The following is a 15937-nucleotide window of genomic DNA, read 5'->3' on the forward strand; positions in this document are numbered from 1 at the left end:
GGGTTCAATTCCTCAGTACCACAAAAACAGAAAAGGCTGGAAGTGGCGCTGTAGCTCAAGTGGTAGAGCGCTAGCCTTGAGCTGAAGAGTGAGGGACAGCACCCAGGCCCAGAGTTCAAGCCCCACCGCCGACAAAAAAAAAAAATCACAATGGGCCAGCAGATGGCAGTATCTTGCCACAGTCGAACATAACTAAAATCACCATTTTTCCAACAGATGGTTTGGGGAGGGAGGACTGGATTTCTATCTCTCCCAAAGGTCCCATGAGCTGACAAAAGCTCTTCATAATATACCCATGTAAACACAGGTCATGTACATTAAACACACACCTGGCAGGCAGAAGATGCTTTGTAATACAAGGTGGAGACAGTGTAAATAGTTCTCTAAGGATGCCTGGGCCTGTGACCATTGGTTCTATTTTCAGTTGTCCTGAGCCTTCCACTAATGCCACAGGTCAGAGGAAAGCTACCTCTGTGCTTCCGTGGCCATGAGACAGCTACAGACTAACTGGTAAGGACTTTCCAGCCGTGAGACTAGAAATAAAGCACCATTTTTTCTCAATAGAATCAGTGTGCAATTCCTTAATGAAGTATTCCTTAACAAATGCGGTGATTTGGTAATGAACTATGGCCACTTTAACTAGAACAATGTGTTTTTAAATGCTGCTATTACTAAAACATTATTTTGCCATTGTTTACTTAATACCCTTTTGCTCCCAATTGCTCTTTTTCCTTTTTTTTTTTTAAATCTCTGGGCCTCTTGAAATAGATCTGATTTTTCCATTTGTGACAGGCTTTCTTTATAACTCGAATCATGCCTCTAGTTCTAGTTTGTTGCCCCTTCCTTGGAGATAAGAGTCTCCAGACCATTCCTGCCTAGGCGGGCTTTGAACCATGGTCCTCTGATCTTAGCCTATGGAGTAGCTAGACTCACAGGCATGAGCCACCGATACCTGCCCTGAAAACAGCCACAAAAGGAAGGCAGCCATCTGTCAACCTGGAAAAGGCCCACAGCAGACAGGAGGCTCTGGGAATCCCATGCTCTTGAACTTCCCAGCCTGCAAGAAGCAAAATTCGACAAGAGCTGGCTGTAAAGAGCGTCCCTCGTGTCAGCTACATGCACCATCCAAGCCACATGTGGGGTAATTGCAGCTACCTCCCACAACCAACACCCCCAAAGACAAGATGACAACATCATTGGCTCACACAAGAGTTTAATAGGGAGACTCAGGATGGACTAGCAGAGGACTTGTTGGGGTCTCTGCAGTCTGGGGCAGGGACTCCCTAGCTCTCTGTGTAGGAAAGGTCTTGACACCTCAGGGGTGTAGGTCTAGGGCCATCAGAAGAAACCCACTGGGTTAGAATCATGATTCTCTGAGTCCCAGGAAAGGGGCTTATATTTAGGGTGTTTGGATATGAAGGGCTGAATTAGGGCAAGAATCCTGAAGGATCCAAGTAGATGGAAGGTTCCATGGTTACGGGGTGTTTCACAGAAACAATCAAGGGGCCTCGATTTCACAGAAATCATTAAAAAATAGCCTTTGTGAGGGAAGGAGGGATCACACCACCCCAAATATTGGGGACTGTTCACCCCTCCCACCCCCAGCAGCCACTTGGGGGTTTTAATGTAAGACCCCAATGGCAAGACACTCCACACACATCTCGGATCTGCAACATTAGCATACGCTGGCTGTCCCACGGGACGGTGGGGACTGGAAAAATCAGTCCAGGTTCTGGGTTTGAGTCCTAAGAGGACAAACCTGGGGGGCCACACGGCTCCTCTTCAACAGCTGCCGGAGCTGTGGACAAACAAGGCGAGGTGAGAAGGGGAAATGAGGGAGTTTGCCACGCGCAGTTAAAGACTGACTGGTTGAAGCTCAGTCAAAATCTGAGGTTGGGGCTGGGTGCTGCAGCTCACGCCCATAAGCCCAGCTACTCCAGAAGTGAGGACAATGGCCGTTGAAGCACAAGCTGGACAAATACGTTAGCAAGATTCCAATCTCAACCACTAAGTAGGCGTGGGGGTGCATACCTGTCATCCCACCTACGTGGGAGGAGGATGGAGTCAGCCCAGGGGGAACCCTATCTGAAAATTAAGTTAAAGCCATGGAGGCCTGGCTCAAGTGGTTGAGCACCTGTGCTTACTACCCAGTGCAAGGCCCTGAGTCCAGACCCTAGAACTGCAAATAAATAAATAAATAAATACTAGGCCAGGGGCTGGTGGTTCACACCTTTAATCCTGGCTACTCAGGGAGCTAAGATCTGAGGATCACCAGTTTGAAGCCAGCCAGGCAGGAAAACCCATGAGACTCTTTTTTTTTTTGTCGGTCGTGGGGCTTGAACTCTGGGCCTGGGCGCTGTCCCTCAGTTCTTCAGCTCAAGGCGAGCGCTCTACCACTTGAGCTACAGCGCCACTTCTGGTTTTCTGGTGGTTTATTGGAGATAGGAGTCTCACGGACTTTCCTGCCCGGGCTGGCTTTGAACCGCGATCCTCAGATCTCAGCCTCCTGAGTAGCTAGGAGCCACCAGCACCGGGCCCCATGAGACTCTTACATCCAATTAAGTATTAAAAAAAAAAAAAAAAAGCTGGAAATGGAGCTGTGGCTCAAGTGGTAGACAGTGCCTAGGCCCTGAGTTCAAGCCCCAGGAGTCACACTTAAAAAGAAAAAAAAAAATCTGGGATTAGAGGTAAAGATATGAGTTTGACCACTGAGCAAAAAAGTCTGAAGCCAGAATGGAGAGAATGATGGACTGACAGGAGTGGGGGCCAACCACATACACACACACACACACACACACACACACACACACACACACATGAGTTAGCCACGCCCCCTCCATCCGCCCAGGTACAATGCTCACCCCTTCAGGGCCCGGACCAGGCCGCAGCAAGTGGATCGGCTGCTCGTTCTCCAGGTTACGCAGTGTTGGGTCAGCACCAGCTGCCAACAGGTGCCGCACAATGGCCTCCTGGGGGGGTCCAGGGGGCAGGGCAGCCGCCATGTGCAGGGCTGTGTTCCCGTGAGCCTGCAACAGGGGTCATGGTGTGCTGGGCCCCGCTGTCCTGGCCCTACAGCCCTCTGCCTCTGCATTCTCCCCATCTCTCCCCACCCCATCCCTCTCTGTGCCCAGCCCCACTGCCCTAGGCTACCCCCATCTCACACCATCTGCCCGGTCCCAGCCAGGCCACACCTTCATGTTGACGAAGGCTTGCAGGTCTACCCTTGGCAGTGCCAGCAGCAGCTGAACCAAGGTGGGATTGGCAGCCTGCACGGCCAGGTGCAGAGCAGTCTTGTTGCTCTTGATCTCCTGTGGGAAGAGGTGGTGAGTCAGGAGGGTCCTGCACTCCAACCCCCAACTCCAAGAAACTAGGACCAAGCTGGTAGCTCAACCCTGTAATCCCTAGCTTCTCAGGAGGTTGCGATCTGAGGATCCTAGGTCAAAGCAAGCCAAAATAGAAAAGTCCCTGAGAATCTTATCTCCAATTACCCAGCAAAAAGTTGGAAGTGGCTGGGTACCAGTGGCTCATGCCTGTAATCCTAGCTACTCAGGAGGCTGAAATCTGAGGATCGTGGTTCAAAGCCAGCCTGGACAGGAAACTCCTTGAGACTCTTATCTCCAATAAACCATCAGAAAACCAGAAGTGGTACTGTGGCTCAGGTGGTAGAGCATTAGCCTTGAGCTGAAGAGCTGAGGGACAGCGCCCAGGCCCAGAGTTCAAGCCCCACGACCGGAAAAAAAAAAAAAAAAGCTGGAAATGGAACTGTGGCTCAAGTGATAGAGCACAAAAGCTAAGGAACAGTGACCTAAGTTCAAGCCTTTGGACTAGCAAAAAAACAGTTGGAAGTGGAGGTATGGCTCAAGTGATAGAGCACCAGCCTTGAGGGGAAAAAGAAGAACTCTAAGGAACAGTCCCAAGCCCTGAATTCAAGCCCCAATGAGGATGTGTGTGTGTGTGTGTGTGTGTGTGTGTGTGTGTGTGTGTGTGTGTGTGCGCACGCGCGCACGTGTGTGAAATCTACAAAACTCAGTACCTGCTGAATCAAAACTAAGATCAATAATACTGCTCCAGGTTGATATGACACTGAACAGAAAAGGAAAGTAATGTGCTCACAGCCACACAGCTCGGAAGAACAAAGTCTGTGTTTGAACATCCAGGAGGCCCCAGCTCCCACAGCCTTACCTGGCTGGCATGGTTGGCACCCATGTGAAGCAACATCTGGACACAGGTCAACCTGTCCCGGGCCTGGGCACTCAGCACCCGAGGACAGAGGCTGGGTGGACGCATAGCAGCATTGAGAGCCAGGACAGCTGTGTGGAGGGGGGTGAGGCCTGCAGAGTGGAGATAGTGAGGGGCTCACTGGGGATCCCCAATTCCACCCCATCTGCCTGCCACACCTGTCCTGCCCAGACTCAACTTACCCTCAAAATCTCTGGCTTCCAGGTCCACCTGCACGCCTGACTTAAACACAGCCTGGAAGGGGGTGAAAGAGGAAAAAAACATGTCCTATCGAAGTCCCTCGCAAAAATCTTGTCATAGAAGCCACAATCCAAGCAACCCATCTACCCAAGACAGCCCGCCTGCCCATGGGCATACCGAAAGGACTCCTGGGAGTCCATACGTAGCAGCCACATGCAAGACAGAACGGCCCTGGTAGTCAGCAGCATTAGGCCCAGCTCCCAGGTTCAAGAGATCCTCCACAATCAGAGGCTGATTGGCAGCAGCAGCCACGAGGAGAGGAGTCTGCAGGGGACAGAAAATATCAGCCGTGGGGCTGGGGATGTGGCTCAGTGGTAGAGCACTTGCCTCACATGCAGGAAGCCCTGGGTTCAATTCCTCAGTACCACAAAAACAGAAAAAGCCAGAAGTGGCACTGTGGCTCAAGTGGAAGAGTGTTAGCCTTGAGCAAAAGAAGCTCAGGACCATGCCCAGGCCCTGAGTTCAAGCCCTAAGACTGGCAAAAACAAAAGAGAGAGAGAGAGAATATCAGCCTTTCCTAGCCCTCAGGAGGCTGAGATCTGAGGATTGAGGTTCAAAGCCAGCCTGGGTAGGAAAGTCCAGGAGACTCTTTATCTTCAGTAAACTACCAAAAAGCTAGGAAGTGGATGTGTGGCTCACATGCAAGACTGCTCACCTTGAGTGGAAAAAGCTAAGGGACAGTGCCTAGGTGCTGAGTTCAAATCCCAATACTGGCACAAAAGAAAATATTAGCCTGAAGAACCCCCCATACCACTCTGAACCCCAAGAATCTGGGCTCAGATGTCAAGGAGTCCAGACCGCCAGCCTCACCTTGCCCTTATGTTCCCGGATGTCGAGGTTCCTGTACATCTGGAAAATCTCTGCCGCAGCATAGGCTGCCCAGCGCAGGCCTCGAGCAGCAAACAGGTGCAGGAGTCTGAGGACAGGTTCGGGGGGGGGGGCCCAGAGCCTGCAAATCACCCCTACCCCCCCCTTCTACAGACTCACGTGTCTCCCTCCTCATCCTGAGCCAGAAGCTTCTCAGGTCCTAAAGCCAGTAGGTGAGCTCGTGCGGTATCCAGGGAGGGCCCCGTGGAAGGGGGCAACTGTGGAGGTCCTGAGGGGAGTCCAGACACTCGCCAGGATCCTGCCTGTGGCAGGGAAGGTTCTGCATAGAGCCGAGTCTCCAGGGGGTCCTGATAGATCCAAGTGAAGGAAGAGAGATCATCAGCTGAGAGCCCCCCCCCCCACTTCCCAGCCTACCATGAACTGTGTATTCGAATATACAAACACAGGCCAAGGATCCGGGGTCTGGGAAATGAAGGGATTTTGAAGACATGGGTTTCAGTTTTAACAATCTGAGGGATGGAATCTTTTTTGGTTTATGTGCCAGTACTAGGACTTGAACTCAGGGCCTGGACACTATTCTTGAGCTTTTTCGCTCAAGGTTGATGCTCTACCACTTGAGCCATACTTCCATTTCCAGCTTTTTGATAACTTATTGAAGATAAGACTCTCATGGACTTTCCTACCCCAGGCTGGTTTGAACTATGATTCTTGAATAGCTAGGATAACAGGCATGAGCCATCTGTGCCTAGCTAAAAATTAAATCTGAACCCAGCCTGGAATCAAAGAATACTGCATAAGAATCATAAGGATATTTTTTTTTTGTCAGTAGTGAGGCTTGAACTCAGGGCCTGGGTACTGTCTCTGAACCCTTTTGCTCAAGACTAGCACTCTATCACTTTGAGCCACAGCTCTACTTCCAGTTTTCACCAGAAATATGAGTTTTACAAACTTTCCTACCCAGGGCTGGCTTTGAACCAAGATCCTCAGACCTCTACCTCCTGAATAGCTAGGATGACAGATGTGAGCCACTGGTGCCTGGCATGGCATGGGGAATCTTTAGAAGCCCTCCAATAGCCTGTCCCCATTGTGTCTCACCTCCATCACCAGGGGAACTGGGCCTGGCCTTGCTGGGTCAGGTGGTGGGTAGAAATCAGACATCAGGAAGCTATCAGACGCAGAATAAGAGCAGGAGCTGTCTGTGTAGGCCCCATGCATGGCAGTAGGGTCCCAGACAGGAAAGCCTGTAGAGGGAGCCAGGCTGCCAATTCCAGAATTCGCAGTTTCCTGGAAGGCTGGGAAGTGAGTATGACCTGTGTGGATGAGGAAGGGTGAGGACAAGCCTGGTTACCAGAGCTATTCAGGCTGGCTCTCTACCACTTGAGCCACAGCTCCACTTCTAGCTTTTTGGTGGCTCACTGGAGATAAGTCTCATGGAATTTTCCTGCTCAGGCTGGCTTTAATCCATGATCCTCAGATCTCAGCCTCCTGAGTAGCTAGGATGACAGGTGTGAGCCACCAGATCCTTGCTCCTCCCTCCCCCCCCCCAATTCTGAGTTGAGATGTTTGAGTGCCTGGGGCTGGGAGCTGAGGAAAACAGGTGAATTTCCAGACTTACCAGCCTCAGCCTCATTCACTGCGTTCACGGAGGGGGTCAGGGGCTGGGCCAGGGGAGGAGAGAAAGGTCCCTACAGACATAAGCAAAAAGCACCAAGGTTACTCATACATCTAGAAGATTCCTCAACAACCATTGCCCAGCTATGGGACACCAGAGTCAGCACCTCTGAGCGTCTCCTACACCAAGCTGTACGAGAATCATTGCTTAAAAGGGTTACCCCTGAACCTCACCTGTACCCCACCAGCATCAGGCTGCTGCTGGCGGCGCCTCTGTTCTTCCAGAAGCTTCTTTACTGTCTGGGTTGGGCAATGGCTGCGCTCATTCCGATTCACTGTGAGGGGGAGGAGGAAGGAAGGAAGTCATCACAGGTCCTTTAAGTCACCCAAGTACACCTCGGGGTGGGGGGGGGAGGAGAGGAAATGGGGGAGCAAGCGGAGGTGGGAGCCTTTCTTGCTCTCCCGCATGGAAATAGTACATCAATACTGCCTGAGAACCCCAAAACCAATAGCCAGATTTTAAGAGCAGGGCCCGCCTTTTTCCTTCCTTTAAGCGACCGAACTTTCCACCACTCTGATGGAGACTGAGGAAGTGGGGGGGGGGGCTGTGCCTCTCGGCAGCAGCATCCCACCCACAGTCCTCTCAGTCCTGATTTCAGGGGTGTTGGGGTGTATGAGAAGACGGGGTGTCTCCTGAAGAAACCTATCCAGGGTCTCAACATCTCTAGGCTCAAGGTCTCTCTGGAGCTCCCAGCTGACCAGCCAGGTGTTCAAGTCCCAAGCCCTCCACGAGCTCATCAAAAATCCAGGGGTGCAGACCCCCCCTCCCTCGCCCTCCTCTCCCACACATCCCACTCTCCAGATTTGGGAGCCCAGGACCCCCGGGGCCGGAAGGCACCTCAGCCCCTTCCTCTTTAGAACCTGCGAGTCCAAGTCTCCCCCTTTCCCACGGACCCAGCATCACCCCGACGGCTCCTCATCCTCATCCTCAAATTCTCAGTCTTGGGAGCCTGGCTTCCAGGCAAAGAGGGGTTAAGGGGAGGGGCTGCCGCAGGCGACGCGCTGACGTCACGGCGCTCGCTCACGCAAGGGAATCTTCCACCTCCAGCTTCCGCTGCTCCCCCCCCCCCAGCCCCGCGCTGCAGGTGTCCCGCTGCGCTCGCAGCCCCAGCGTGGAGCGCGTGGAATCCCCCGCAGGCGGGGGAATTCCCGCGCCTCCCGGGCACGTCAATCACAGCGGGAGGGGGGGTGTGTCCCGGGAAGTCCCAGAGCTTGGGACAAGGTCACTCGTGGTCAGCGTGGACCCTCGGGGTCCAGCCTCAGACGCTCCGCACCCTAGGAATGAAGGCACCCCGGGACCTCCAACTTCCAGATCCCCTGGGCCGGGAATCCAGGACCCCACCGCTCCTCTGTCTCCATCTGGATGGGGTTGGGGGGGGGAGTGGGGCTCTCTGCTCCCCCCCTTCACAAATAGTGGGGTACCCTCACTTTCAGACCCCCCCTTTACACTTGGTGCTCCAGTGCTGTCTCTCTGGGACCCAAAAGCCCAACCCTCAGCCTGTCATTTGGTTTTCAAGAATCGGGCAGGAGCGGGGCGCGGGTGGCTCACGCCTGTCATCCTAGCTACTCAGGAGGCTGAAATCTGAGGATAGCGGTTCAAAGCCGGCCTAGACAGGAAAGTCCGTGAGACTCTGATCTCCAATAAGACACCAGAAAACCAGAAGTGGGGCTGTGGCCCAAGTGGTAGAGCGCTCGCCTTGAGCTGAAGAGCCGAGGGACAGCGCCCAGGCCCAGAGTTCAAGCCCCATGACAGACAAAAGAAGAAGAATGGGGCAGGAGCCCGGCACCAGGGATCTCGTCTGTCATCCCAGCTACTGCGGGAGGCTGAGCTCTGGAGGATGACCGTTCGAAGCCAGCCTGGGCAGAAAGTCTGTGAGATACTTAATCTCCAAATTACCTCCCAAAAGGCAGAAATGGCGCTGCGGCTCAAGTGGAAAAGCGCTCGCCTTGAGCTAAAGAGAAGCTCTAAAAATTAAAGAGCAGACCCCGCCTGGCCATCCCCGCTCCCCCTCTTACCTCGGGGGTTCCTGGGCATGGACTGTGGGCCCCCAGGGCCACGGGCCCCCCGGCGCTGCGCCAGCCTCCTTGTGTCCTCCCCACCCTGGCCCCAGCAGAGCCGCCTCGCCGGGTCCCCGATCTAGGGGTTCGGGTTCCCCCGCCTTGAGTTTTTAAAAAATGAGGTGGTGGCCCCGCCCATCCGTGGGCCGGGCTCCGCCCACAGGCCTGGGAGTCCCCGCGCTCCGCTCCAGCGAATTCGGTGTCTGAATGAGCAGTGGGCGGGGCTCCCAGAAAGAGGAAGTTGGGTTGGGGGTGGGGGTGCGGGGAGGGGGGGCCACAGTCTTTGGTTTTAGGGACCTAAGGTACCATCCTCCAGAAACAAGAGGGGCAAGGGGGGGAGGGGAACCTGATGTTGCTGCTTAAGGGAGATGAGGCTAAAGGCCCTGAGTAAGGGTAGCAGCGTTAACTGGGATCCTAGGAGGAAGAAGGGGACCCCAGGGGCCGGACCCCCGGCCTCTAGGGAGGAAAAAGGCCCAAAAGTAAGGAAAGGTGCGGTAAGAGGTTCAGATCTCTCCTGCCATAACCCAGATCTTCTTTTCACATATTAAATTACTTTTCTTTTCACAGGTGGGGCTTGAACTCAGGGCCTAGGCACTGTCCCTGAGCCTTTTTGTGCTCAAGACTAGTGCTGTACCACTTGAGCCACAGCACCACCTCTGGCTTTTTCTTGAGTGGTTTATTGGAGATAAGAGTCTCACAGACTTTTCTGCCCAGGCTGGCCTCAAACCATGATCCTCAGATCTCAGCCTCCTGAGTAGCTAGGCATGAGCCATGGGCCCCAGGCTACCTTTCTTTCCTTTTAATTAATCCCTCTGTTCAGAGAGCCTTTTTTTTTTTTTTTTTTTTTGCCAGTCCTGGAGTTTGAACTCATGGCTGAGGGCTGTTCCTGAGCTTTTGTGCTCAAGGCTAGTGCTCAACTACTTGAGCTACAGCTCCATTTCTGGCTTTTTATAATTCATTGGAGATAAGAGTCTTATAGACTCTCAAGCCCAGCCTGGCTTTGAACTGCAATCCTCAAATCACAGCCTCCTGAGTAGCTAGGATTACTGGTGTGAACCCCTGGTGCCTGACTGGACTTTTCTTTCCTTTTTTCTCTTTCTTTTCTTTTGTTGTTTTGTTTTTGTTTTGATACCAGTCCTGGGATTTGAACTCAGGGCCTGCTTATTGTCTCTGAGCTTCTTTTGCTCAAGGCTAGCATTCTATCACTTGAGCCACAGCGCCACTTCTAGTTTTTTGGTGGCTCATTGGAGATAAGAGTCTCTTGGACTTTCCTGCTCAGGCTGGCTTTGAACCATGATCCTCAGATCTCCACCTCCTGAGTAGCTAAGATGACAGGCGTGAGCCACCAGCACCTGGCATCTCTTTTTCACTCTTTTTCAGTCTTTTTCACTTGACTGGCATTCTACCACTTGTGCCACACCTCGCTCTTTGCTGGTTAATTGAAGAGAAGAGTTTCTTGGATCTGTTTTCCCTAACTTTGAATCTCAATCCTCAGATCTCAACTTCTTCAGTAGCTAGGGTTACAAGGAGTGAGCCACCAATGCCCAACACTGTTTATTTATCACTTAAAATAATCCGCATGCCAGGCACTGGTGGCTCATGCCTATAATCCTAGCTACTCAGAAGGCTGAGATCTGAGGATTGCCGTTCAAAGCCAGCCTGGGGAAGAAAGTCTGTGAGACTCTCATCTCCAATAAACCACCAGAAAACCGGAAGTGGCGCTGTGGTTCAAGTGGTAGAGCCCTAACCTTGAACTGAAGAGCTGAGGGGCAGAGTTCAAGCCCCACAGCTGACAAAAATAAAAATAAAATGAAATAATACACTGACTACTTTGCTGTGTGTTATGGGGAACGGCTGGTAGGAATTCCCAGCCCCAAAGCAGGGTGGTTCTCTGTTCCTATTTGGTGACCTTCCTCAGCACTAACTTTCCAGCCCACATTGCTCTTGGGTCAAAACTTTCCCAGGTCTCCTCCTTCACTGACTGCTTCCTCCTCTTTTCTGAGTGTGTGTGTGTGTGTGTGTATGTGTGTGTGTACGCGCACATGCGCGTGCGTGCGTATGCACATGTGTACACACATTGCCCATGCGAAAATGGAATGTCCTCTGTACACACTTCCTTGATGATCACACCCAGTCTTTTGGCTTTAGGTACCAGCCTTAAGCCATCAGCCCTCGGATTTGCATCTGAGGATGGCAGTTCGAAGCCAGCCGGGGCAGGAAAGTCTACGAGACTCTCAATCTCCAGTGAACCAGCAAAAAGCCAGAAGTAGATCTATGGCTTAAGTGGTCAGTAAAGCATGCCAGCCTTGAGTGACCAAGCAAAGGACGGCACCCAGGCTCTGAGTTCAAGCCCAAGAACTGGCACAAAATTAAAAAGGAAAGCAAGCAGGCAGGCAGGCAGGAAGGGAGGGAAAGGAAAAGAAGGAAGGAACTCCAGCATCTTCCTGGTGCCATACCCTGGCCCTGTCAACTTCCACCCAGATAATCACAGTGTCCCTGGGTGTCATAAGATACCACACACACACCGGAAGTAGGTGGCCTTACCCCTTCTAGGGTGACAAATGCTTAGTTCTGACTTCTGGACCACAGATTCTTCAGGCCGCAGCCCACCATGGTGTATCGGGGCTACTTCTTGCTCCTGTTTTTGCTCCCAGGTAAAGCCAGTGGCATGAGGGTGTCAGGCTAGGGATGTGGGGGTGGGGGAAGGGATGTCCTCTGAAGGCATGAGGTGCTAAGGGTTAGTCCTTCCCTGCTGGGGTCCTTCCCCTTCTTGAGGATCCACTAGGCCTGGGCTTTGAGGGGTGTGGGAGGGGAGCCGTGGAGCCCTGTCTCCCAAGCCAGTCATGACTGGGTCACAGCCCCACTTCCTGTTTTCTGCTCACTCCTGTGTCCCTGGGAGCGCCCCATCTCATGTCACCTGGCCCCCTCTATGCTGCCAGCTGTGGGGACCACCTCCTCCCTCACCCCCCCTTTTCTTGTGTCTTCCCACAGTGGCTGCAGCTCAGACATCCCCAGGTAAGAGACTCTGGTGGCCTTTCTTCAGGACTTTGCCTTTCATCCAGGTACTATTCCCATCCCCAAGGCTGCCGTGAAGGGCCCAGAGCACCCCAGATGTCACGGCTCACCTCCTGTCCGTCAGTCAAAGCCCCCAGAGGACCTACATCTCTTCCCAGTTCCCATCTGGCCATCCGTGGGCCCACACTGCCCGTACCCCCCATTTGCTCAGTGCCTAGTGTCCCCCCTCCCCCTGGAGTTTGCTGACACCTCCAGAATCTCCCAGGATCCATCTCTCCTTTCATTCCCCAAACCTAGAAAACCTAGGTTCCATCGGTCTCCCGGGGAGATGGCCCACCCCAGCCCTCTCCCTCTCCCAGGAGACAACCCCCCCCTCAGCGGCTCCTGGCTTGGTTCCCCCCCCTTTACCCCCCCTCCCTCAGGCTCCTGCTCCGGATGTGGTCCCCTGTCCCTGCCGCTGCTGGCCAGCCTCGTGGCTGCAGAGGCCGCCATGTCCCTGATCATGGTGGGGGTGGTGTTTGCCTGCGCTCGCTCACCTCGCCGCGGTTCCCCCCAAGGTGAGGGGAGGGGTGGGGTGGGGCCTGAAGAACAGATGGTGTCCCTCGGGAGGAGGAGGTGGGGTCCCCATGGAGGGAGACCCTGGGGGAAGCCCTGGAGGAGGGACTGGGGAAACCCTTAAGGAGGTGCCTGGGGAACTTCCCACCTCACGCTGAGGAAGCCCCTAAAGCAGGGGGTCCCCGCAGCAAGGCGGAGAGTGGGTGGTGGTCAGGCTTTATGCTCTTGTTCCCCAACACCAGGAGATGGCACCGTCTACATCAACATGCCTAGCAGGGGCTGATCAACCTCTGACCTCTGATCTCTGACCTTCTCATCCTGGACCACAGAGCTGGCCTAAGAACATACAACACACACACACACACACACACACACACACACACACACACACACCTCTTTTGCATTGAAATAAAGCAATGAAAATATCTCTTATTTTCTTCTTCGCCAAGATTCCCATCCACTTAGCTGTTTTAGGTTCAAGACTCCTCTCTTAAGAACTCACACATCCCCAATTCCTCATCCCAGGAGATAATACTTTTTGGGATCCATTGTTTATTTGGGCACCCAATGGAGCCATAGGTGTAGGAAGGCTTTGCTGGGCGGATGGGCGTCGGGGATGGCTGGATCCAGGCATCAGGGTGGGGATTATGCTCATTTGTAATATTGCCTCTGTGTGTTGAGATCGCTGTAGACATCTGGCCTCTGACCTTGAAGCTCCTAAAGGGGAAAAATCATCAGAGGAAGGAGCCCACCAAATGGAATGCAGTCCCTTAAGGTGACAGAGAGTTGGGTTTTCTTACCTGATAAGGTGACTCGGTCTCAGCCATGCGCTGTTTGCGGGATGCTGCAGGGGAGGATGCAAAATGGATGAAGCTAGGTGATTATGCCCCCCCCCGCCTTCTCCCCCCTCCTCCCAGCCAGCTCACTCACTGTCTGCAGCCCCTCGTCCCCGAGGGACCAGGCGACCCAGGGAATACACGGCCAGGGCGATGAGCAAGGTCAGCACTAGGTCCCCCAACACAATGCCAGCCAGCACGCCGGGGCTCACGGGAGAACAGTTGCATTCTGGGAATGGGTACAGGAGTCAGGGGAGACCAGTGGAAGCCAGAGGGGAGGATTTGGGGAAGCAAGGAGGGAGCGGAAGTTGAGGGGGGGGAGGCAGAGAAAGTTGTAGGGGTAGGAAGATCTTTGGGAGGTCTTTATAGGATCTATACCTACCACTCTGGGCTTGGACAGGAGTGAGACCTACGGAGAGAGAAAGAGGTAAACTGAGGCACAGAGCTCTGACTGGAGGTAAGCAAAGCTGCAGGGGAAGGTGGAGAGACCTAGGAAGTTGGCACTGAGGCTGTGTGACTCCTATACTTACTTGTGGGGTGAAGGACACCCCTATGTGTCCCGTTGGCCTGCTTCATCCAGGAGCCAAGTCTTGGGGGCACCTCAGGATTGGGAGGGAACCTGCTCTGTAGCCCAGCCCTTCCCTCTGGTTTTCTGCTCTTACTCCATATCCTGACGCAACCCCTAACCGAACCCAAGGGATCCAGGGGGACTACGGTAGAAGCCCCCCAACTCACCATCCATAGTCAGAAGGACAGAAAGGCACAAGAGCCACCAGGAGGGTTTGGAGGCCTCCATGTTGTCGGGGCGCTGCTGGACACCCCAGTCCAGGGACCAGTGGGATGTAACGTGGCGTCGAAGGAGAAGGAGGAAGTCTGAGATGGGTGGTGGCAGGAGGCGGAGGGGACGGGCCTGGAGGAGGAGGGACAGACAGACACCATCAGAATCAGACCTGCGAGGCGCCCCGTGGCTCACTCCTGTCATCCTAGCTACTCAGGAGGCTCAGATTTGATGATCGCGGTTCAAAACCAGCCCAAGCAGGAAAGCCCATGAGACTCTCATCTCTAATACCAGAAGTGGCCCTGTGGCTCAAGTGGTAGAGTGCTAGCCTTGAGCACAAATAGGCTCAGGGACAGAGTCTAGGCCCTGAGTTCTAGAGTTAGGGGACCAGAAAAAAAATCAGATCCAGAGGGCCTAATGGCTAGAAAGGTTAGAGGTCAAATATATTAATGTTCCTAGCATGTGGTCTGCTATTTGTCAGCTTTTTCAAAGAATCTGCTGTAATTATTGGTGTGTGTGTGTGTGTGTGTGTGTGTGTGTGTGTGTGTGTGTGTGTTGGTATACTAGGGTTTGAACTCAAAATCTTAAGCTCTCAGTTGGCTTTTTCTGCTCAAGGCTGGTGCTCTACCACCTGAGCCACAGCTCCACGGTTGGCTTTTTGCTGGTTCACTGGAAATAAGAGTCTCATGAACGTTCCTTCCCAGGCTGGCTTTGAACTGCAACTCTCAGATCACAGCCTCCTAGTAGCTAGGATGACAAGTGTGAGCCACCAGCGTGTTACAATAATCATCCTTCTGTAATCAAAAGCTTTGTGATATCCATGGCTCCTGAGGGAACCATCGGCTTGGAGCATCACATGCCAGATGCTGCCCCAAATATTAAATCACATCATCCCCAAACCTTCATCTGAGGTAGACGCTCTTATTCCCAGTTAACAGAGAGGTAAAGACGCTTACCCAAGGTCACACAGCAAATGAAGGTAGAAATGAAACCCAGACCCCTCCCCCCGAAAAAAATAATAAAAAAAAAACACCAGATGTTTAATTCTTAGAAAGAAAGCAAGGAAGATGGAAGAGAAAATGGAGGAGAAGAGGGTGAGAGTTTAGCTTCACACAAGATCCCTCCTCCCCTGCAGAGAGGCCAGGGCAGTGTGGGTGACCCCTGGGCAGGGGTGGGATGGGCAGGGCAGGGCTGCCATGAGGAAGCAGCTGGGAGGAGACAAGGATGCCTCACCCCAATGGCTGCGAGGCCCAGGCTGGAGAAGGAGGAACCTGAGGTCAGGGTGCAGGCGGAGAGCCAGCTGCAGGAAGCCCCTCCCCCATCCGCCCCATCACAGCCCCCTCCCCCAGCCCCAGCTCCTGAGACAAAGGGGAAGTTGGACACTGGTCACAGGACAACAGAAGTGGGGTGTCAGCGGGGAAAGGGAGGCCTGTGAGGTCTGCAAGGAGCCCCAGAGCCAGGCTTCTCCCGCACTGTGGACAGTCCTAACTTTGGGCAACATGAGAACCCAAGGTCCTGAGTTCAAGCCCCAGTATCTATTCCTGTGGGCCTCCAAGGCCTCTCCAGCAACCCAGAACAGAGCCTCTACCAGGGATGGCCACTCAGGCCAGGACCTGACAGGTGTTCACAGGTATCAGGTAAGGCGAGTCTCATGGACTATCTTGCCTGGGCTGGCTTTGAACCTGTGACCTGCAGCTCTCTGGGCAGCTAGGATGAC

At 53.5% G+C, this 15937-nt stretch overlaps 3 protein-coding genes across 4 annotated transcripts; 1 reads left to right on the forward strand and 2 right to left on the reverse strand.

The window, feature by feature from the left end:
• Positions 1-1196: 1196 nt before the first annotated feature.
• Positions 1197-9107, reverse strand: Nfkbid (nuclear factor of kappa light polypeptide gene enhancer in B-cells inhibitor, delta). Its single transcript, XM_013026246.1, has 12 exons — positions 8995-9107; positions 7153-7253; positions 6923-6992; positions 6403-6617; positions 5467-5654; positions 5290-5395; positions 4597-4743; positions 4422-4473; positions 4183-4331; positions 3192-3308; positions 2862-3026; positions 1197-1798 (listed from the first exon to the last, which is right to left on the reverse strand). The coding sequence occupies exons 1-12, from the start codon at positions 9011-9013 to the stop codon at positions 1721-1723; spliced, it is 1407 nt and encodes a 468-aa protein (XP_012881700.1). The 5' UTR covers positions 9014-9107; the 3' UTR covers positions 1197-1720.
• Positions 9108-11600: 2493 nt separating this feature from the next.
• On the forward strand, positions 11601-12942 carry Hcst (hematopoietic cell signal transducer). 2 transcript variants are annotated; one of them, XM_013026280.1, is made up of 4 exons: positions 11601-11690; positions 12028-12051; positions 12474-12608; positions 12849-12942. In XM_013026280.1, exons 1-4 carry the CDS (start codon positions 11648-11650, stop codon positions 12887-12889), a joined length of 243 nt encoding a protein of 80 aa, XP_012881734.1. In that variant the 5' UTR covers positions 11601-11647; the 3' UTR covers positions 12890-12942. The 2 variants fall into 2 exon arrangements, with proteins under 2 accessions (XP_012881734.1, XP_012881733.1); XM_013026279.1 differs by having other exon boundaries at positions 12028-12044; positions 12467-12608.
• Positions 12943-13148: 206 nt separating this feature from the next.
• Positions 13149-14324, reverse strand: Tyrobp (TYRO protein tyrosine kinase binding protein). Its single transcript, XM_013026269.1, has 5 exons — positions 14178-14324; positions 13825-13851; positions 13537-13671; positions 13407-13450; positions 13149-13323 (listed from the first exon to the last, which is right to left on the reverse strand). The coding sequence occupies exons 1-5, from the start codon at positions 14236-14238 to the stop codon at positions 13258-13260; spliced, it is 333 nt and encodes a 110-aa protein (XP_012881723.1). The 5' UTR covers positions 14239-14324; the 3' UTR covers positions 13149-13257.
• Positions 14325-15937: the final 1613 nt, after the last annotated feature.

This window comes from Dipodomys ordii, unplaced genomic scaffold (genome assembly GCF_000151885.1).
Source record: "Dipodomys ordii isolate 6190 unplaced genomic scaffold, Dord_2.0 Scaffold92, whole genome shotgun sequence".
Taxonomy (NCBI): Eukaryota; Metazoa; Chordata; class Mammalia; order Rodentia; family Heteromyidae; genus Dipodomys; species Dipodomys ordii.